The sequence below is a fragment of the Saccopteryx leptura genome, chromosome 1 (genome assembly GCF_036850995.1).
Source record: "Saccopteryx leptura isolate mSacLep1 chromosome 1, mSacLep1_pri_phased_curated, whole genome shotgun sequence".
Classification (NCBI taxonomy): Eukaryota; Metazoa; Chordata; class Mammalia; order Chiroptera; family Emballonuridae; genus Saccopteryx; species Saccopteryx leptura.
Window position 1 is genome coordinate 249205829 of NC_089503.1, and position 23435 is coordinate 249229263.

At 44.0% G+C, this 23435-nt stretch overlaps 1 protein-coding gene across 1 annotated transcript in view; it reads right to left on the minus strand.

Moving 5' to 3' along the window:
- Positions 1 to 889: 889 nt before the first annotated feature.
- The window catches only part of C3 (complement C3), a 42816-nt gene continuing 20270 nt past the window's right edge, over positions 890 to 23435 (minus strand). Inside the window, exons 22-41 of the mRNA XM_066345298.1 lie at positions 22534 to 22600; positions 22351 to 22437; positions 21480 to 21683; positions 20985 to 21060; positions 20523 to 20682; positions 19431 to 19529; positions 17125 to 17281; positions 15478 to 15641; positions 14188 to 14346; positions 13986 to 14045; positions 13774 to 13864; positions 13615 to 13666; positions 4021 to 4108; positions 3814 to 3903; positions 2814 to 2919; positions 2479 to 2568; positions 2195 to 2278; positions 1375 to 1458; positions 1160 to 1295; positions 890 to 1073 (exon numbers count right to left, since the gene is read on the minus strand). Of these exons, the coding sequence (XP_066201395.1) occupies positions 932 to 1073; positions 1160 to 1295; positions 1375 to 1458; positions 2195 to 2278; positions 2479 to 2568; positions 2814 to 2919; positions 3814 to 3903; positions 4021 to 4108; positions 13615 to 13666; positions 13774 to 13864; positions 13986 to 14045; positions 14188 to 14346; positions 15478 to 15641; positions 17125 to 17281; positions 19431 to 19529; positions 20523 to 20682; positions 20985 to 21060; positions 21480 to 21683; positions 22351 to 22437; positions 22534 to 22600 (2196 nt within the window). The 3' untranslated portion in view covers positions 890 to 931. The remainder of the gene's footprint in view (positions 1074 to 1159; positions 1296 to 1374; positions 1459 to 2194; positions 2279 to 2478; positions 2569 to 2813; positions 2920 to 3813; positions 3904 to 4020; positions 4109 to 13614; positions 13667 to 13773; positions 13865 to 13985; positions 14046 to 14187; positions 14347 to 15477; positions 15642 to 17124; positions 17282 to 19430; positions 19530 to 20522; positions 20683 to 20984; positions 21061 to 21479; positions 21684 to 22350; positions 22438 to 22533; positions 22601 to 23435) is intronic.

A 23435-nucleotide genomic window follows, 5' to 3' on the forward strand; every position in this document is an offset into this window, starting at 1 on the left:
GGAATAAGCAGGATGACAACAACAACAGGTGAGGATTCAGGTGAGAAGGGAGAGGAGGACTGCGGGGTTATGAGGCTGATGGAGACAAGGGTAAAGATGCAGCAGAAGGTGCAGGAGAGAAGGCAGGTAACTGTGCAGCTGAGAACGTAGGTTAAGATGCTGGCGAGAAGACAGGAAGTGATCCAGAAAAGGATGAAGCTAACGATGCAGGTGAGAACCCAGGTGAGGATACAAAGAAAATACACCGGTAGAAGAAGGTGCAGATAGAAAATCTAGGTAAGAATGCTGTTAACCCAAAAATAAACGTATATTCCCAGAAAAAAAATGTTGATGGGAGCCAGGTGATGAGGCAAAATAAAAAGGTCGGTGGACACAAGTGAGGATGTAGCCAAGGATGCTGGAAAGGAGACAGGAAGAGAGCCAGAGAAGACGGTAGGTAAGATGCAGGTGAGGGCCCAGATAAGGACACAGAGAAAATACAGATGAGGATGCAGGTAGAAAGACAAGGTGAAATTATAAGTAAAGATACAAGTAAGTTTACAGATAAAGACGCAGGTGGGGGACCAGGTGAGGACGCAAAAAAAAAAAAAAATGCAGGTGGATATAGTTGAGGATGCAGGTAAGAGAAGAGGTTAAGATTCAAATGAGAAGGTGGTAAGAATTCAGGTGAAGTTGCCTTAAGGAGGCAAGTAAGCAAGTGGGTGAGAACTCAGGCGAAGGGGCTGGGGGCTGCAGGGGAGTGTGTAGGGCACAAAGGCACAGGCAAGAATGCAAATGAGATTTCTGGGAGGTTTCAGGTAAGGACAGAGCTGGGGTGCAGAAGCCACAGCTAGGGATCATAGCTGCCTCTTTCCCTCTCGCAAAGACTTCCAGACTTTGGGAGATCATGTAGACTACAAAGATAGCTTTATTGAATGACTGTGATGGGGGGTCAGTTGGGACAGCCAAAGACGACCATGTTCTCTGTGAAGCTGGCCAGGTCCCTGCACAGTTTCTGGTTCTCCTCGTCTTGGCATTCATCAGCATCAGGCCACAGCTCCACCCAGGTGTCCTTCCCAATGATATAGCTGATGCTGGGGGAGAAACAGATGGCAGGTCAGGAGGGGGCCCGGGAAGACAGGGTGGAAAGAGCATATGCATGCGCAGGGCCGGCACTCACTTGGGTTTCTCTCCCCACAGGTCCAACGAGAGGCCCCACATGAGGTAGTGTTTCCCTTCCTGCAACTTCAGGGCTTCTCTGCACTTGATGTGACTGATGAACTTGCGCTCCTGTCCAGCCAGCACCTCGTCAGTGCCTGGAGGGGAGAGAAGGAAGCTGAGCGAAGGTGGAGGCGGGAGGTGAGGCAGACAGACAGAAGGCAGCACAGGACTGACCTGATTTGATGGTCTGCTCGATGACCATTGTGTACTCATCAAAATCATCCGAGAGCGTCTTCTTAAGCAGCCTGGTCTTGTACACTGTGGGAGTGGGGGCAGGGCCAGCAGGGGTCATGGGCAGGGTTAACAGCGGGGCACCCTACCTACAAGCGCTTCTGGCATGTGGCTTCCCCAAACAGATGCATGCAGGATTACAGTCCATTGTGCTACAGTCCCTGCCTCCCCAGTGGCACATGCAACCACATAGGGTCATACAACCATTGTCTCACATAGTCACCACAGCCATCTGCAAATACAGCTACCTACAACTCATCACAAGGACAGCTACTCCTGTCCTCTGTCACTTGCAACCACCATCTCTCACACAGCCACATGTGATCCAGTCACTCACAACTACCATCTCACACAGAGTCACCGACAGCCATGCACACAGTTACAGCCGCCCACAGCTCATCATATACACAAAGACTGCTACTCCTGTTCACTGTCACTGTTGCACACAATCATGGCTACTCACAACCACAACCTCACAGACACATATAACTATATCTACTTGCAACCACCTTTTTTCATATTGTTGCACATACCCAGCCCAATTGTAATCATGGTTCCCCACACAATCATGGCCCCTCACAACACACACACACACACACACACACACACACCACCCACAACCACAGCCTGAAACACAGCCACAGGCAACACACCAGCCAGTGACACACACCAGCTGTCACAGGCTCACAAACACAACCACAGACACACACATTGTCACTCACCCACAGTCACACATGCACATGCCTCTCTGACCCCTCCTCACCATAGTCCACTCCAGGCTCGCAGGCCTTGTCCAGCCGGTCATCGGGGGTGACCTTATCCTCACCCTGGTGCATGAAGCAGCTCTCTGTTGGTGGTGGGGAGGGAACATGATCTAAGTCCCACTTTTCACCCCAGGCCCCTCACCCATGTGTGTGGCCAGCCCCAGGCCCATGACTCTTGGTGTACACTGGGTATGGGCTTTGGGGCCCCTTGCATCCCCCCTCCCCCCATGAAGTGAGGGATATGGTGGGCATGGCCCGCCTGTCCTTGTCCCTGTGCACCCACCCTCAGCACAGCGGCACAGTTCATTGTGGCAGAGTTTGCTCAGCATTCCCTGTTCCTTCTCCGGGTGGTAGAACTGGGTGCAAGTCTCATCTGCAGGCAGAGGGGGTAGGAGGTGTCAGAGAGCTAGAGCCTCTACCCAAGACCAAGCCTGTGGGGCTCATATTCAACTCCAGTCCCTCAGACCTGAAGATGCTAGGTCCTGAACCCTGGGAGCCCTTAGACCCCCAACTCACCGAGTCCTGGGACTCCCAGACCCCCAAATCCCAGAGCCCTGGGACCCCCAGACCTCCACTTGTAGAGACCCTCAGACTCCAGGCCCTAGGTTGGTTGCTCACCTAGGTTGTAATAAGAATACACCTTGACTGCCCCAGGCTGGATAAGCCCCACATTAAAGAACTGGTGAACTCTGAAGGTTATGCAGTCCTCCTGGGTATGTGAGATCTGGGGGAAGGAGGAGGTAAATCAGTGGGGTGGGTGACATGGGAAGAGTCCAGCACAGGGTACCAGGGGTTGGAGCAGTGGTGGAGAAATGGAATCAAGGAGGGCTCTAGGTGAGGAGGATGTGGGCAGGGAGTGGCAAAGATTAATGAGCAGTTCAGTAAATCTATTTTCTCTTTCTCCAAAGTCTCATAGCTAGATTACCCTTTACTCAGCTTACCTTTTCATTTAGTGTGGACATGAAATTGAATTCTGGCCAATGGATTCTTTCTGTGCCCATAACAACACCCCGCAGTTACCAATACTGCGTTGTATATTTGAAAGTTGCTAATGTAGCAAATCTTAAAAGTTCTCACCAAACACACATGCGCGCACACACACACACACATAACTATGTGAGGTGATACCTATGCTAACTAACCTTATTGTGGTCATCATTTCCATATATAAATATATATATGTATATATATATATATATATATACTCATCATTACATTGTATACCTTAAACTTATGCAATGTAATATGCCAATTATATCTCAATAAACCTGGAAAAAAAAAAGGAAAAAAAGGAAAGAAGGCAGACAGATGTGTGTGTATATGTGATAGACATGTATATGTGGTAAACATGTGTATATGTGAAAGACGTAAATTTGAAGGAAAATGCTAACAATGAATTGGTATAAAGGGTATTTGGAACTTTTTATACTGCTCTATAATTTCTCTGTAAGGTTAAAATTACATAAAAAAATTAAAATATAAAAAATTTTTAAAAACTATCTCATGCACAATATTTTCTTCTAGAAAGAATGGATCAAGCAGAGGACTCCAAGGCAAAGATTAATAGAGAAGGAAAAGGCCAGCCACGTGCAAGTCAAGATCCCAGTGGAAGCCTTACCTTGTCCAAATAGATGATGAGTGTGTTTTTGTTGGAGAAAGCCTTGTCCATCTCGTACTTAGAGATGTACCTGTCAGTGCCACTGCTCAGCTGAGGAAGGTAAAGGCTTGTGAAAACCCCTCCTGGATCTTCTTCCCTCCCTCAGCCTCCTCCCGACCCCAGGATCTTTTCCATTGATCCCAGCCTCTGAGCCCAGGACTTCCATACCTGCTTGAGATCATCATAGTCAGGAGCAAAGCCAGTCATCATAGATATATCCAGGATGGACATAGCAGCATCCTCCTTTCCCAGGTACCTGGATGGGGCAAGGAGAGCGGGGGTGAGTCCTAGGTGGGTCAGCCCTAGGGTTCAGTGCCTGGAGAAGGGGGTCTGATCAGAAACAGAAGAATCTGGTTCTCACACAGCCATGCAGAAGGAGGTTAGAGCTTAGGAAACACTCCCCCAAGAGGAATAAAGAAAAGTGTGTAATGGCCAAGGTGACTAACTGCTCAGCTCCTGGGTTCAACTATATGGGTTTAAATCCCAGCTCTATGTGACATTTGATGAGTCACTTGACCTCTCTATGCCTCAGTTCTTCTAGAAAACGAGGACAAGAATACAAGCAGGTGTCACTTTCCATGATTCCATTATCATGGTCTAGTTCAATAAAACCACTCCCTCAGCAACATGGTTCTAATTCCAATACCATGGTGTATATATATATATATTTTACAGAGACAGAGAGTGAGTCAGAGAGAGGGATAGACAGAAACAGACAGACAGGAACAGAGAGAGAGATGAGAAGCATCAATCATTAGTTTTTCATTGTGTGTTGCAACACCTTAGTTGTTCATTGATTGCTTTCTCATATGTGCCTTGACCGCGGGCCTTCAGCAGACCAAGTAACCCCTTGCTGGAGCCAGCGACCTTGGGTTCAAGCTGGTGGGCTTTTGCTCAAACCAGATGAGCCCGTGCTCAAGCTGACGACCTCAGGGTCTTGAACCTGGGTCCTCTGCATCCCAGTCTGATGCTCTATCTACTGCACCACTGCCTGGTCAGGCATACCATGGTATATTAATCATGAGTAATTGCCTAAAGGACAAATCTAGTTGCTAGCTCTTTAGTCCACCAATCACCATGCCAATAAATGTACATCACAATCAATGGCCAATCATGTCACTTCTTTCAAAGTCTGTTAGTGATGGGTCACTGAACACCCATCATTTAGGTCAGACATGTCATTGTGTTACTTTCTTCTCTCCCAGTAAAAATCCCATGTGAGATTTCACCAAAATGAATCATCGAAAGGGAATTGACCAACAAAGAGGAAAGTGCCGCAAAGAAATGAAGAGTGGTAACTAACTCTGGGAGTGTAATTTCAGCAGTACATACATGAAGTCAGAGAAGAAATAGCAGATTGTGGGAATGTGGACTTGCTGCCACTGGCGAGAACATCATGCAGCTAGGGGAACTTAGTGAGCGCAAGGGCATCAACATCAATGAAGAAAGTGATGTGAGGATGACGTCAGAGTAATGGTGCTGTAGGGAGTGATACTGATAAATCTCCCCAAAAACTCAACAAGATCTTCAACCAGAAACAGAAAAATCTATCCTTGAAGCCTCCAGATGTTCCGCAATACACTTGAAGGTATGGTCGAGCGAAAAATTGGCTAAATATATAATCAAACCCCGAAGGAAATAAGGAGTAAGAAATACTCTGCCTTCCTCACTAACCTAAATAGGGCTGCTTTCACTGGGAGCTGAGATTATAGAAACTAAGAAGGGCAAAGGGGTTGAATAGATCCAGGCTGCGGCACAAACGGCCGAACCAGGCTGTGGCACAGAGATCCAAGCCAAGAAAAAACTGTGCCTGTGGCAACCCAGCCAATACAAGCTAGCACTCACACCAAACCCACACAAAGAAAGACAAGTGGGGCAGCCATTCACCCCGATCTCCTGGTCAGCGCGCGCAGATAGTGGGCGAGAGATTCCTCCTAGAGCCCCGGGAGTGGGCGCCCGTGTTACCCCACAGAGAGGCAGAGTCAGAGGCCTTTGTGTGGGCTGAAAGCAGAATCTCGGGACCGCCCCAGAGCCCTGAAAAAGCCGTGCATGAGGAGGGAGCGAGAGCTAATTCCAACGCTGGAACTTCTCCGTGCAGGCGTGGGTCTCACTCAGAGTGAGAGACAGCCGGCCTGATATCCTGGTCAGCGCGCATGGAGAGTGGGCAAGAGATTCCTCCTAGAGCCCCAGGAGTGGGCACCCGTGTTACCCCACAGAGAGGCAGAGTCAGAGGCCTTTGTGTGGGCCAAAAGCAGAATCTCAGGACCGCCCCAGCACCCTGAAAAAGCCACGCATGGGGAGGGAACAAGAGCTAATTCCAATGCTGGAACTTTTCTGTGCGGGCGGGGTCTCATTCAGAGTAAGAGATGGCCTGCTTCATATCCCGGTCTGCGTGCAGATAGTGAGCGAGAGATTCCTCCAAGCGCCCCGGGAGTGGGCGCCTGCCCGTGTTACTGGACAGAGTGGCAGAGTCAGAGGTCTTTGTGTGGGTGGAAGCCCCACCTGATTATGCTAGCATCTCTGACTGATTGAGCCTTACCCAGAGCCCTGTGCTGAGTGGAAATAGAGTGGGGATTTGCCAGCTCTTTGAACCTCTTACTATCCAGGCAGAGGCAACAGCAACCCCATAGCTGGATTATCAGGCTACTAATTCAGGAAGGAAAGACTAGGAGAGAGGCTCCGGGAACACAGACTCTCTCACTGTCGGAGCCTATAAATGCTAATGAGCCTCGACTGCCAACGAGACTGAAGCCCAATATATGACATCACCATAGAGACTTATCAACTGCAAACCTCTACCTGAGCGTGCCACAGGGGCAGAACCCAGGGTACAGAGTCACCAACAAGGAAGAGGGAGAGAAAAGAAAAAGCAAGAAGATAACCTCTCAAAATTAAGAATAATCCACAGACTTTATAACCTATCCCATTTTATTATATTTGTTTGTTTCTCTTATCTTCATGTCTTGATTATTTTTTCCCTCTTCCAATTAGGTCGTTTAATTCTCTGCCGGTCTTACTCTCTCCTCTCCTTGAACTATACTACCCATAAGTGTTACATCTCCCATTATCTTTTCTTTCCTCTTCCTTTCTCTCTATGAGGGTTGCACTCCAAAACCCTGAAATCTCTCTCCCTCCTTCCTTTTTTTCTTTTTTCTTCTTTTAGTGGTTCCCTCCTTTTTTCTCTCTCTTTCTTTTCTCCCTCTATATTAGTTTCTTCCTTTCTCCTTTACGTCTTCTCTCATTCAATCCTCAATAACGAACAAATTATCTTATCTGGGACTCAAACTTATGTTTGTGGACATTTTGGTTTTTTTTTACTTCACTTTTTAAACTCACTAGCAGTGCTCCCAACCCTGGCTCTCCATTTTATCTAGTTCTTGTTCCACTAAATACAATAGGAATTTTTAAAATTTTTCCCCTATTTTCCTATTTCCCTCTTATTCCTCTCATCATATCTCTTAGTCAACCAATACCTAAAAGCAAATCATTTTATTCTTGACCGAAATTGTTTCCTTACTTGCATTTTGTGGATCCATACCCCCTTCTTTTGCCCCTTTATTACTTCTCTCCAGTGCAGGCCTTCCATTATAGGCATTGTTTGTTCTATTTAGCACAATATAATTCACAGTTCACCACAAGATTTTCTCAAGAAAGAGGGGAGAGGAGAGGAGAGGAAAAAAGGGGGGGGAAATAATTTTTTTTAATTTTTAATGTTTTTTAAAAATTCTTTTCTATTTTTAATTTTTATTTTTTTAACTTTTTATTCTTTATTAAATATCATTAATACTATCAACAAAACCACCCTCATATGCCATTAAGGAAGAGAAAATCGAATATTATGGATACAAAAGAAAGAGAGGTAACACAGATAGATGAGGAAAATTCTATGGAGAAAAAATTTAATATATTGGAAACCTTAGAGCTAAATGACAGAGAATTTAAAATAGAAATCCTAAAAATACTCAGAGATATACAAGAAAACACAGAAAGGCAATTTAGGGCGCTCAGAAAACAACTCAATGAACACAAAGAATAATTACCAAGGAAATTGAAACTATAAAAACAAATCAAACAGACATGAAAAACTCAATTCACGAGCTGAAAAATGAGGTAACAAGCTTAGCTAATAGAACAGGCCAGATAGAAGGTAGGATTAGTGAAATAGAAGACAAGTAACTTGAGGCACAACAGAGAGAAGAAAGAGACTCAAAAATTTTAAAAAAATGAGAAAGCCCTACAGAAATTGTCTGACTCCATCAAAAAGAATAACATAAGAATAATAGGTATATCAGAGGGAGAAGAGAGAGAAAATGGAATGGAGAACATATTCAAACAAATAATAGATGAGAACTTCCCAAGCCTGTGGAAAGAATTAAAGCCTCAAATTCAAGAAGCAAACAGAATTCCGGGTTTTCTTAACCCCAACAAACCTACTCCAAGGCACATCATAATGAAATTGGCACAAACCAACGACAAAGAAAAAATTCTCAAGGCAACCAGGGAAAAGAAGAATACAACATATAAAGGAAGGCCCATTAGATTATCATCAGATTTCTCAACAGAAATTCTACAAGCTAGAAGAGAGTGTACCCCAATATTTAAAGTCCTGAAAGAGAGAAACTTTCAGCCACGAATACTATAGCCATCAAAGCTATCCTTCAAATATGAAGGAGAAATAAAAACATTCACAGATACAGAAAAGATGAGGGAATTTATCATTAGAAAACCCCCACTGCAGGAATTACTAAAGGCGGTTCTCCAATCAGATACAAAGAACAACAACAACAAAAAAAACAAAGCCACAAGTAAAAGCTGCAAGAAGAACACAATAAAACCAAATTTAAACTGTGACAACAACAAAAAGAAAGGGGGGGAGAGGATGGAGATTAACAGTAGCAAAGGACGATGGAGTGCAAAAGTATTCACAAGATAGTGCACTACAATGAACAGGGTAGGAACCCTTTACATTACTTAATGGTAACCACCCTTGAAAAAACCACCACAGAAGCACATGATTTAAAAAAGATAGCAACAGAGGAAAGATGTATGAAATACAACCAAATAAAAACAAAAGAGAAGGATAAAACAAGACACAAAACTAACAGAAAGCAATCTATAAAATGGCAATAGGGAACTCACAAGTGTCAATAATTACACTAAATGTAAATGGGTTAAACTCATCAATAAAAAGGCACAGAGTAGCAGAATGGATTAAAAAAGAAAATCTAACTGTATGCTGCCTACAAGAAACTCATCTAAGCAACAAGAATAAAAACAAATTCAAAGTGAAAGGCTGGAAAACAATACTCTAAGCAAATAACATCCAAAAAAAAGGCATAGCAATACTCATATCTGATAATGCTGACTACAAGACAGCAAAAGTACTCAGAAACAAAAATGGCCATTTCATAATGGTTAAGGGGACACTGAATCAAGAAGACATAACAATTCTTAATATATATGCACCAAACCAAGGAGCACCAAAATATATAAAACAGCTACTTATTGATCTTAAAACAAAAACTGACAAAAATACAGTCATACTTGGAGACCTCAATATACCACTGACGGCTCTAGATTGGTCATCCAAACAGAGGATCAATAAAGATATATTGGCCTTAAAGAAAACACTAGAGCACCTGGATATGATAGACATCTACAGGACATTTCATCCCAAAGTGACAGAGTATACATTTTTCTCCAGTGTACATGGATCATTCTCAAGAATTGACCATATGTTGGGCCACAAAAACAACATCAGCAAATTCAGAAACATTGAAGTTGTACCAAGCATATTTTCTGATCATAAAGCCTTGAAACTAGAATTCAACTGCAAAAAAGAGGGAAAAAAAAATCCCACAGAAATGTGGAAACTAAACAACATACTCTTAAAAAATGAATGGGTCAAAGAAGAAATAAGCGCAGAGATCAAAAGATATATACAGACAAATGAAAATGACAATACGACATATCAGAATCTATGGGATGCAGCAAAAGCAGTGATAAGAAGGAAGTTCATATCACTTCAGGCCTTTATGAACAAACAAGAGAGAGCCCAAGTGAACCACTTAACTTCACACCTTAAGGAACTGGAAAAAGAAGAACAAAGACAACCCAAAACCAGACGAAGAAAGGAGACAATAAAAATGAGAGCAGAAATAAATGAAATAGAGAACAGAAAAAGTATAGAAAAAATTAATAGAACAAGGAGCTGGTTCTTTGAAAAGTTCAACAAAATTGACAAACCCCTGGCAAGACTTACCAAGAAAAAAAGAGAAAGAACTCATATAAACAAAATCCAAAATGAAAGAGGAGAAATCACCACGGACATCATAGATATACAAAGAATTATTGTAGAATACTATGAAAAATTTATGCCACTAAATTCAACAACCTAGAAGAAATGGATAAATTCCTAGAACAATACAACCTTCCTAGACTGAGTCAAGAAGAAGCAGAAAGCCTAAAGAGACCTATTAGTAGAGAAGAAGTGGAAAAAACCATTAAAAACCTCCCCAAAAATAAAAGCCCAGGCCCAGACGGCTATACCATCGAATTTTATCAAACATTCAAAGAAGACTTGGTTCCTATTCTACTGAAAGTCTTCCAAAAAATTGAAGAAGAAGCAATACTTCCAAACACATTTTATGAGGCCAACATAACCCTCATACCGAAACTGGGCAAGGACAGCACAAAAAAAGAAAACTACAGACCAATATCTCTAATGCATACAGATGCTAAAATACTAAACAAAATACTAGCAAATCAAATACAACAACATATTAAAAAAATAATACATCATGATCAAGTGGGATTCATCCCAAAATCTCAAGGATGGTTCAACATACGTAAAACGGTTAACGTAATACACCATATCAACAAAACAAAGAACAAAAACCACATGATCTTATCAATAGATGCAGAAAAGGCATTTGATAAAGTACAACACAATTTTATGTTTAAGACTCTCAACAAAATGGGTATAGAAGGAAAATATCTCAACATGATAAAGGCCATATATGATAAACCATCAGCTGACATCATATTAAATGGCACAAAGCTGAAGGCTTTCCTCCTTAAATCAGGAACAAGACAGGGTTGTCCACTTTCTCCACTCTTATTTAATGTGGTACTAGAGGTTCTAGCCAGAGCAATCAGACAAGACAAAGAAATAAAAGGCATCCATATTGGAAAAGAAGAAGTAAAGGTATCACTTTTTGCAGGTTATATGATCCTATACATCAAAAACCCCAAAGAATCCCCAAAAAGACTACTAGAAAAATAAACCAATACAGTAAGGTCGCAGGATACAAAATTAACATACAAAAGTCCATAGCCTTTCTATATGCCAACAACGAAACATTTGCGAACAAACTCAAAAGAATAATCCCCTTCATGATTGCAACAACAACAACAAAAATACCTAGGAATAAACATAACAAAGAATGTAAAGGACTTATATAATGGAAACTACAAACCATTGTTAAGGGAAATCAAAAAAGATATAATGAGATGGAAGAATATTCCTTGTTCTTGGATAGGAAGAAGAAATATAATCAAGATGGCCATATTACCCAAAGCAATATACAAATTTAATGCAATTCCCATCAAAATTCCAATGACATTTTTTAAAGAAATGGAACAAAAAATCATCAGATTTATATGGAACTATAAAAAACCCCAAATAGCCAAAGCAATCCTAAAGAAAAAGAATGAAGCTGGGGCATTACAATACCTGACTTCAAACTATATTATAGGGCCGCGACAATCAAAACAGCATGGTATTGGCAGAAAAATAGACACTCAGACCAATGGAACAGAATAGAAAGCCCAGAAATAAAACCACATATATATGGTCAAATAATTTTTGATAAAGGGGCCAACAACACACAATGGAGAAAAGATAGCCTCTTCAACAAATGGTGCTGGGAAATCTGGAAATCCACATGCAAAAGAATGAAACAGGACTACAGTTTGTCCCCTTGTACTAAAATTAATTCAAAATGGATCAAAGATCTAAATATAAGACATGAAACAATAAAGTACATAGAAGAAGACATAGGTTCTAAACTCATGGACCTTGGTTTTAAAGAGCATTTTATGAATTTGACTCCAAAGGCAAGAGAAGTGAAGGCAAAAATTAATGAATGGGACTACATCAGACTAAGAAGTTTTTGCTCAGCAAGAGAAACTGATAACAAAATAAACAGAAAGCCAACTAAATGGGAAATGATATTTTCAAACAACAGCTCAGATAAGGGCCTAATATCCAAAATATACAAAGAACTCATAAAACTCAACAACAAACAAACAAACAATCCAATAAAAAAATGGGAAGAGGACATGAACAGACACTTCTCCCAGGAAGAAATACAAATTACCAACAGATATATGAAAAGATGCTCATCTTTCATTTGCATTAGAGAAATGCAAATCAAAGCTGCAATGAGATACCACCTCACACCTGTTAGATTAGCTATTATTAACAAGACAGGTAATAGCAAATGTTGGAGAGGCTGTGGAGAAAAAGGAACCCTCATTCACTGTTGGTGGGAATGTAAAGTAGTACAACCATTATGGAAGAAAGTATGGTGGTTCCTCAAAAAACTGAAAATAGAACTACCTTATGACCTAGCAATCCCTCTACTGGGTATATACCCCCAAAACTCAGAAACATTGATACGTAAAGACACATGCAGCCCCATGTTCATTACAGCATTGTTCACAGTGGCCAGGATATGGAAACAACCAAAAAGCCCGTCAATAGATGACTGGATAAAGAAGATATGGCACATATACACTATGGAATACTACTCAGCCATAAGAAATGATGACATCGGATCATTTACAGCAAAATGGTGGGATCTTGATAACATTATACGAAGTGAAATAAGTAAATCAGAAAAAACCAGGAACTGCATTATTCCATACGTAGGTGGGATATAAAAGCGAGACTAAGAGACATTGATAAGAGTGTGGTGGTTATGGGGGGTGGGGGGAGAGGGAGAGGGAAAGGGGGAGGGGGTGGGGCACAAAGAAAACTAGATAGAAGGTGACAGAGGACAATCTGACTTTGGGTGAGGGGTAAGCAACATGATTGATTGACAAGATAACCTGAACATGTTTTCTTTGAACATATGTACCCTGATTTATTGATCTCACCCTAGTAAAATTAATAATAATAAAAAAAAGTGATGTGACAAAAAAAAGATGTCCCAGATGAAGTGACACTGGCAAAACAAAAACAAAAACAAAAAGCCCTCTCAGATACATCTTGACATTATAAGCTCAAAAGATTAAATGTTGAAAGTTGACTCAAACTGAGAAGTCAGCATGACGCTTCACAACATCATAGAAAAGATGCTTGTTCCATGTCATAAATTATACAGAGAAGAAAAGAGGCACATTCAAACTACCAGGCTCTGGAAAGTGATTTACAAAACAAGCAAAAACCAACTTTTATCTCAATGTTCTAATGTTTTAAATTAGTGCACTAAACAAATACTCGTCTTACTTTTCATTACTCTATACTTTGATAACTGGCAGTATGAGTTTTTGATGTTGTGATAAAAAATAACATAAACTTCCTAGAACAATTGTAATCTCCCTCATTGATTATTAACATCATTTTGCACGGTCTCAGCTTATGTGGCCATGGCTAAACTCACAATATCATGCAAAGCGAGGACTGCTGTGCTATCTACCTCCTAGGGGGTACTGAGCATAGTACTTCAAGATGAACCCCAGTGACCCATCTCTTACCTGGCACAGATGTTAAGAAACATGGTGTTCTTGGCATCCTGAGGCTTCTTGACTAGAAACATAGAAGACAGAAGGAAGGGGTTTGGGTCCTGATTCAGGAGTGGGGCAGACACTAGAATGGCAGTGGGGGAAGGGTGACAGATAAGATCTTTATTCTACCTGTTGCAGGGGCTTGCCGTATGTTAACTCTGAGGTCGAACTTCCTGCAGGTGATTTTGCCGCTGACCTTGGCATGGTACATTGTCACCACCTGGAGAGATGGGAGGAGAAATGAAGTATCATCCTACTTGGCTTGAGAAGGAGAGGGTCCCCTGGGGCAGAGGGGCTGAGGGAAGGTGGTGAGCCAAGCATGTGCGGGTTCCGTTCCTTACCGACAAAGTGCCTTGTCCTTTCCCTTTGGCTGTTAATGTGAAATTCTCATTTTGCTTGGTCTAGAGGGAGTAGAGAGCGAGAAGGTGTTGGGAACCAAGCCTGCTCTCGGCTGCAGTGCCATCTTCCCTCTCTCCTGCCTCCTGGCAGACTCTGACTGGCATGGAGGACGAAAGCAGTGGGGGTGTGGCCAGGCAGCTGTACCTCTGCCGACCGCAGGAGGCTAGCAGATTCCCAGAAGATGCGGTGTGTGATGGCAGAGCTGCGGCTGGGCAGGTTAATGGACACATCCAGATTCAGATCTTCGTGGTCAGGGACGTCCCTCTGGTATTGGGCCAAGGCTTGGAACACCATGAAAGTGGCCTAAAACCCATGAAAGGAAAAGTGAGTGATCTGGGAGACTGAGGAAGCACTTAGAATCTATTGGGGGATAAAGAGGCTCAGCTCTAAGCTGAGCCACTCTTGAGACTGTGGCTTAAAACTGACCAGAAGGTGAAGATAAGACTGGGGGTTGGTAGATACTGAGGGCATGTTCTAGAACTCTCTGAGTGAGAGAGGCTCAGGTTAGGGCTTGGTGACACTAAGACTGTGTCCTAGAACCCCAAACTGACCAGAGAGCACAAGGGTAACATTGAGAATCATTAGACATTGAGGACATGTTTTAGAATTCTCCAAAGGACAGAGGCTTACACCAGAGCTTGGAGATACTGAACATGTCTAGAATACACCAGAAAGTGCAGGCATAAGACTGAAAGTCTAACAACACTGACAATGTGGTCTAGAGCCATCCAGAGAGAGTCTAAGACAAGAGTTTGGAGACACTGAGACTGTATCTAGAACCCACTTGTGAAAAAAGAATAAAGTTGGAGCTTAGGAACACTGAGCATATGACCTAGAATCTAAAAGTGACACTGAGCACACCACCAGAGAGAAAGGGGATCAAACTGGAGCCTGAAGTTGTTAGAGCTTGAGGTTGCTGAAACCATGATCTAGAACCCACCAGGGAGAGTGGTGAGCTTTGATAATGCTCCAGAAAAACAGAACATGGTCTAGAACATACCAGTGAGATAAAGTAACATGGGAAGCCTAGTGGAACTGAGCACATGGTCTAGAACCCTTCAGAGGAAGAGATGATTCCCTACAGGAATTGATAACTTGATCTAGAACCCACCAGTGATACAGGATAAGATAGGGAGCCTGGTGGAACTAGGAACATGATCTAGAACCCATCAGAGAGAGGCTCACACCTGAACCTGGGCCCTGAGAACATGATATAGACTTAAGGAGAGAAATGGAGGCTCAAAATGCAGTTTGGGGCATCTTGAATTTAGTCTAGAACCCATAGATAGAGTTGCAACTAAAAAAAAAATAACTTGACTTCTCAACTTCACTCTAATCAAATGCCTCTCTTGGTCTCAGCATCTTATCTGGGAGGCCAGTGGGAGACCAGAGGAGATAAGGATACCATTGCCTGGGGGATATGGGACCACTTGCCTGGGTGGAGCCATAGCCACCTCCGTAGTATCTTTGCTCATTGAGCCAACGCACAACAGGAGGCACAGTGTCAAAGTCTTTAAGGAGCAGCAGGGCCAACAGGGCATAGGATGTGGCCTCCACGTTGTAGAGCTTCTGGCCAGGCTCCTCCCAGCGATTCTTCTCTGCAGAAAGAATACCAATTCCCATGCTCACTGCTTTGTCTAGCCTGGAGATGGCTCAGAGAAAGGATTCGTACTAGACCTCTTGGTGTTCAGGTGTCCTGGGCCACATTTGTGGCTCTCAATCTGCTGGTTCCTGCCTCACTCTCTTCCCTTATCAACCTTTACTCTTCCACCTGAATTCTGAACTGCAGCCCCACTTATCTATGGGAGGAGATTCCTCAAACTTGCCATGCTCATTCTAACCTGAGTCTTTGTATATTTTGTTCTCCCTATTAGGAGCACATATTTATCTATCTACCTCTGGTTAATTCTCACCCACCTGCACAATTCAGCTTTAATGGCACCCCAAGACAGAGTGAGGCCCTTTCCTCTGTCTCTCAAAGCATCCTGCACTTCTTCCATCCCAGCACTGTGATGCTCTACAGAAATCTATTAACTCATATCTTTCCTCAACTGAAGTGTGAGGTCATGATGGCAGGGGCTGTGCCATATTCACTGTGATATCTCAAGTACCTAAGAAAGTACTTACAACAGAGACTATCACCAAGAACCATTCTCTCCTCTTCCTGGGAATTCAGTTAAACTACATCTTCCAGATGCCTTTGCAGGTAGTAGTGACCACATGATGGAGTTCTGGCCAGTGGAGTGCGCATGAAATGGATGGGGCCCCTTCCAGACCAGGTTTACCTCCCTTGCACAGTCTTCCTGACTGTTTCCCTTTCTGCTTGGATAGAATGGATTCCAAGGCCCTGGGATGGCAGAGCCATGAAAAAATAGAACCTGGATCTCCAGTCACTTTATAAAAGAGAGCTGTCCACAAACTTGGAACACCCACACTGTGCTTTTACACAGCAAAAAACCAACTAAACCACTTCAGTATACATTCAGATACGTTACATGAGTGAGCATAAACTTGCTAAGATGTCATCACTGGAACCAATGATTAAGTGCTCACTATGTGCTACCCATTGTGCTAAAATCCTTATGTCATTATCTTATCTAATCCCAATCACCCTTGAAATAATGATGTTATTAACAATACTGAAGGCAGTAACAACATCAGTGCTAGATCTCTTACTGTGTGCTAGACCTTCTTCTATCTGCTCACTCATTTGATCTTCACAACTATTCTTTGATGTAGGGATCATTTTATACACAACATCTAGAGAGGTTAAATGAATTGTGTGCAAGGTCACACAATAATAATGTGGCAGAGTGGGATTTGAACTTGAATCTGTCTGATGTCAGAGCCCATGTCCTTGCTCCTGTGTCATAGCAAGCACTCAACAAATACTTGTTGAGTGATACAATGAACGTTCTTGTGTCACTTATAATGAGGACTTTACACACCTACAGCTGCCCACCCCAGCTCAGCTTAGCATCATCCATCCCAGCTCAGCTTGGAGTCACGAAGCCCAGTTCACAATAGCCACTCTCAAATCCCAGTCATGTATCACACTTGCCCTGCCAGGCTGCCTCTTACCTGTGGCTGTGTTCAGAAATTTGTCAAGGAGGGGGCCATCCAGCTTGCCCAACTGGGCCAGGGCATAGCCAGCAATGGCCACAGTATATGGTCTCCGCAAGTCCTTGTAGTGGGCTTCAAGGAAGTCCCCAGCCTTAGTGATGCTGCCCCCTAGGCTCTATGAGAAAGAAGTACTCTGGTCAGGTGAGCACTATTGCCACAGAGATCTGGCAAGGATCACATCATCACCACTTCCTGGGTTTCTGTCCTTGTAACATATCTGTTTTGGATCTATTTGGGGGGGGGGGAGGGTTCAGAGACATTTTAGCCTCCATGAACTGCTTTGTTGCTGAGTACTTATCATGTGCAGTCTCTATACCCAGTGGTGTGTTGGTTAGTGTTTAATAACCAGCTCTCTAGTCAGGGCAGGGGGAGGCTGGTTTATAGATTGCCAATTACTGTGGTGTAAATACTTCCACTATGGCCAATTTCAGTCTACCAGTGTGACATACCTTAACATGGAGTGGGAAAGATATGTCCCAAAATAGGTATTCATGAGCTAGAATGAGCCAGGGTTAGCACACCACTGGTCCACCTATTGTCTAATCATCATCATCATCATAGCTAACACATACTATGTACCAGTCATATATCCACTCATTTAACCTCAAAATCCTATGAGGTAGGTTTTATTTTTATTATCTTCCCTACAGCACAGATGAGAATACTGAGACCCAGAGAGATGAGGGGTAGAGGCAGACGTGATTTGTAGTGTTTGCTGATTTCCATAGTGTAAATACTACCACAGTCAATTGCAACCTACCAACATGAAATCACACTGTAGAGTTCCCAACTCTCTCTCTATAAAATAGTATGTCTACCATTTAAGTATGACTGACATAAATAACCTCAATAACATCATTAATAATAAAAAGTAGTAGAATAATTAAGAAATAATAAATTTTGAGTGTTTACTACTTTTGTTAGTCTAATTTATTTAAATGTAAGTTTATATGATATAATTTAATTTTAAATAATGGTTGCATTCTACAACCAATTTGAAAAATTTCTGGAATATTAACAATTGTTTTTTTTTCAAGCTAATTCCAGCAAGTTCTTTATTTGAACTCCAGCAGTCTGCCCTATGTATATGCTATACTCCATTAAAAGGTTACTATGTTGTAGTAGAAACTAAACTTTTGGCCTGCCCTCTGTTTTTTCTATATCTACCATTGACTTTTTTTTTTAATTTATTTATTTTAGAGAGGAGGGGGGAGGGGAGAGAGAGAGAGAGAGAGAGAGAAAGGGGGAGGAGCAGGAAGCATCAACTCCCATATGTGCCTTGACCAGGCGACCTCAGCATTTCCAGGTCGACACTTTATCCACTGCGCCACCACAGGTCAGGCCTACCATTGACTTTTGTAGGGACTTCTCCTCCTTTCTTTCATTCACATGGCCATAGAGAAAATAGTCATCTATGCCCAGAAAGACTTACCTCCTGGTCTCAGATGATTTATCCAGAAGTGATCACTTGGCCTAGGCTGAGCCAATCAGAATCCTTCCCTGGGAATCTGGACACTCTAACCTTGGTCTGGCCATTTACCCAAAGAAGAAAGCTATATTCTACCAGGCAGGCTGGGTGGCAGGAAAGATGAATTATTGGGCAAGATGGGAATGAACAACACAGGAGAGAGGAGCAAAGCATCTTGGCAGAGTCCCCAAGGCCATTTTCATTTTTGCACTTGATAAGTTCTTGGATTCTTAAAATAATTCCCCCATCTACAGGGTGGGACAAAAGTAGGTTTACGGTTGTTCATATGGAAAATAATAAATAGTTAATAAATAATAATACAAAAATAAACTCTGTGTTTCATGTACCTGCAACTGTAAACCTACTTTTGCCCCACCCTGTATTTTTGCATAATGTAGGTCAGACATGTGTTAGTTGTTACATTTAGAACAAGTCAGAGAGTCCTAAAAAATACAAAGATTATATGCATTTTACAAATGCACACTCTGAGGCCCAGTAACAGCAAGTGCCTGAGAGCTATCTCTTTTCTACCATAATTTCATTCAAATCTGCAAGGTTTGAATCAGGAAGGCCTGGGTTCCTCTTGGCCATTAAAGGTAAAGCCTTCTCCCCTCTATCTCTTTCCTGGAGTCCTCAGGAGGGAAAAGGAGCTGGTGAAGCTGGAATCCTGGGGTTTCCACTTGAAAAGCTAAAGGTCAAACAACCCACTCTCAAAATCTCAGGACAAAGCAGATACAGTGATGATGACAGAGCCTCCAAGGTGGCTGTGCCTGGGTGGGTGGGGGGGCACACTTACGTTGACCTGGCCCTCGCAGATATCTTTAGCTTCCTGCAGTGCGATGAGAACGAAGGCTGTGAGGGACATATCTTTCTCCTCAGCATTCCTGAAGCCACCCTAAGGTGTGGAGCAGGAAGCAAGGATGGGATCAGCAGTATGTTCTCATGTGCCAACCAACCCCCTTGTAGGACCAGCGGGTCAGGGCAGAGCTGGGTCTCTCCCCAGGGTCTCACAGGTGGACCACACTCTAGTATTCATTTGTTTAGTCACTCATTCTGCAAGTGTTGCTGGTGCTGTGGATAAGATGGTGGGTGAAAACCAGACACTGGCCCCAGCCCTCTTGGAGCTCCCCATCTAGCAGGAGAGACAGACATGAACCATCCAGCTCATCAACAAGATCATTATAAATTTATGAGTGCTGTGCAGAGTGGATGTGGTAATGAGAATCGATAGTGGGAATGTGACGCGGTCAGGGATGTTGGGAAAGGTGTCCTTAAGGGATGACAGGTGGAGCCACAATCTGAAGAATGAGTAGGATTCAACTCTCGAAGAGGGTAGTGGTAGCATGCCAGGCAGCGGGAACAGCATGTGAAAAGGCCCTGCGCCTGGACAGAGCACATAAACTCCAAGTAGTATAGATGGAGTGTGCAGAGAGGCTGTGAGACTGGAAACCCAGGTCAGGCTGAGACAGTGGTTATCCAACTTGAGGAAACATCAGCTGGGGTGGAGGGCTCATTAAAACTCCAGTTCTTAGGCTCCACTCCTAACGTATCTGATTCAATGACTCTAACTCCAGCCCAAGAATGTGCATTTCTAACAAGCTTGCAGCTGATGCTGATGTTGGCCTGGGGATCACACTTTGAGAACCACAACTCTAAGGAGTTCTCAGTTTATTTTCAAAGCAATAAGGAGCCAGGGAACTTTCATTTTGCATTGGACTCAGGTCTCTTGCTCTTCAAGGGAGTAGTGACATCTTGGCTCCTTTATTTCTCTGTCTGCCCCTACACAGGGAATTGGGCAAATGGCAGATGGAATCTTTCTCCTGTCCATGCTGTGACACTCAGACTTTCCTCTCCCCTAGCCTACCCTGAATCTCTCCCTGCCTCTTACAATCATTTCTTGGTGTATCACAGGTCCATCCTCCTGGAAGACTCCATCGGGCCTCTGCTTCTCCAGGATCAGCCACTTGACCGCCCCACAGAGGACTTCGGAGTCGATGGCGATGAGGTTGGAGGCCAGAGAGAAGACCTTGACCACATAGGCTGTCAGCCTGGGGATGGGAATAGAGCATGAGCCAATTGGCTCTGGGACCTAGAGATAGCCATCCCAGCCAGAAAATGAGCAGAGGAGGGCAGGGTCTGCTCAGGTGTGCAGTTTCCCATGCCAGGGCTCAGGACTCAATGTTGCTTGCAGGCAGTGCTCGATGATGATAGGTCACTCAGCTAGTGGGTACTTTGACTCTGCAGGTGGAGGGGTCCCACAGCACCAGGCTGTGTGGGAAGGCCTAGACTACTCCAGGCCAGGACCCAGGCCCTGCTCAGGGTAGTACAGACCAAAGATGGGCAGGCTCACCAGGTGCTAGACGGCCGGTTCAGGAAGGCCGCAAAGGCCTTGTTGGGCTGTCTGAAGGCCAGCTGCTGGGTGTACCCTGCGGGAGAGAGAAGTGTCACCAGAATAGTGGGGGCTGAGTGGAGGCAATGTCTGGTGTGGGCATGCCAGGGAGGGGAGAGGCTTAGAGAGGGGTCAGGGATCCTATGAAGGCTGGGAGAGGGGTTCAGCGAAGAAAGAGGGGGCTCAGGGCTGGACGGATGTCATGAGGGGGGAGCTTAAACAGGGGAGGTGCAGGGATCAGAGTGAGGAGGAGTAAGGAGTTCTCAGAGGAGAGGGGGTTCAGAGAGGAGATGGTTCTCAAGGGGTTCAGAGCAATGGGGCTTCAACAAGGGAGGTAGCTCAGAGGAACCAGGGTCAGAGGGGATGGGGCCTCAAGAGAGGGTGGAGTCTCAGAGGAGGAGAGAGCTCAGAGAGAGGCCTCAGAGTGGAGGTCTCCAAGAGGGGCAAGAGACACACCCTTCTTGATGAGTTCCAGGGCCTGCTGTCGCTTGTCGAGGCCGAACTTGTTCCACTGCTCGGTGTTGTCCAGGTAATGCACTGCGATGACCGTGGGCGTCACGCCAATCATATTCTGCTCCCCGCACCCCGAGGGGGTCACAATGAGGTGCTTCAGCCGATCCCCATCAATGGCATCCTCTGCCATCTGGGCCACTGGAGTTCCTGCAGCCAGGAGGAAGGATGGTGTTCAAGCAATGAGACCCAATGGGGTGAGGAGGGTTGGGGCTGACCCCCAGCTTTCCCAGGCTCCCACCAACCAGGGTTAGAAGGTCAGGGACAGCTGGGGACTGGGAGCATGTGACTGAAGGGAGGTGCTGTTTCTGGATACCCAGTGGTAAAATAATTCCAGGAACAACTGTCATGAATACTTACATAATGCTTAATGCTATTTTCCAAGAGAACACTAAATAATATCTCATTTAATCCTCCCAACACCCCTTAGATATGGATGCCACTATTTTCTTCCATCATAGATGAGAAAACCAAGAGTTTCTCCCCCAAAACCTAACACAGGTTGCAAGTTGTCTTTCTAGCTCATTTCTATCCCTTCTCATCCCATTTATCTGTCCTGGGCAATTAGTTCCAGAATTTCTGCTCTTGAACTCTGTTGCTTCTCATTTAAATGTCTATCAGCAGAAGCTATTTGCTGAACTAAATACTGCCTGAAGCCTTCCATAAACACATCAAAGAGAGGCTGTTTTAGCTGAAGTGGAGGAGAGAAGCTCCATGGTTAAATATTCCCGGAAGTAGATGAAACTGGGCTCCCTCCTCAGGGGCATGACCTTCACTTCTTCCTGGACCTCATGGGGTTGGACCAAGGGTATCTCACCCTGCAGGAGAATCCTGGTTTCCAACTCTGTGTCTGGGACTTGGTCGCTGAGGTCTGCAGCATGGATTTCCTCACGCTGCACACCGTCTGTCAGGTGACAAGGAGATACCCATGACATCAGCTTCCTTCACCACCCCCTGCATCACCACCCAGGCCTTACCCCGTCTCCTGTGGCTGACTCACTTTGGCCCAGGTGTTCTGGATCCAGTGTGCGAATGGCCACAGTTTTGTTCATTCTGATTCCTTCCGGCTAGACAGTGTTGAAGTAATGGGAAGTTGGTGAATAAAAGAACAGAAAGACCAACAGCTGGTCAGCAGAGCACTGTTCCAGGGATTACTGTGGCATAGGCATGATAACATCTGCCTGTCTTAACTGGGTGACTGGTAGCCAGTTACTTAACCTCTCTGTGCCTTAGCTTCCTTCCTTATAAGGAGGAGGCAATATAAACATCTACCTCATACTGTTGTGCAATTTAATAACAAAATTATAATTTAATAGTAATAAAAATAACAAAGCTTTTAGAAATCTTCTTATGTGCCTAGAAACTTTCTTTATTCAGATTAACTCATTTAATCTTTATAACAACTCAGTGGGGTAGGTACAGAGAGGTGAAGTAACTTGCCCAAAGTCACACAGCTAGTAGAATAGAACTGGGGTTTAAACCTGGTAGTCTGGCTCCAGAGTCCGTTTTCACCCAATGCCCCTCAATGGATTAAACAAAATTAAAGTAAATTTTAAAAATAAAATAGGCCCTGGCCAGTTGGCTCAGTGGTAGAGCATCAGCCCAGCATGTGGATGTCCCAAGTTTGATTCCGGGTCAGGGCACACAGGAAAGGTGCCCATCTGCTTCTTCACCCTTTCCCCTTTCCTTTCTCTCTATTTCTCTCTTCCCCTTCCTCAGCCAAGGCTCCATTGGAGCAAAGTTGGCCCCAGGCACTGAGCATGGCTCCAGTTGCAACTGAGCAACACCCTAGATGGGCAGAGCATCACCCCCTGGTGGGCATGCCGGGTGGATCCCGACTGGGTGCATGAGGGAGTCTGTCTCTCTGTCTCCTTGTTTCTCATTTCAGAAAAAAAAAAATTA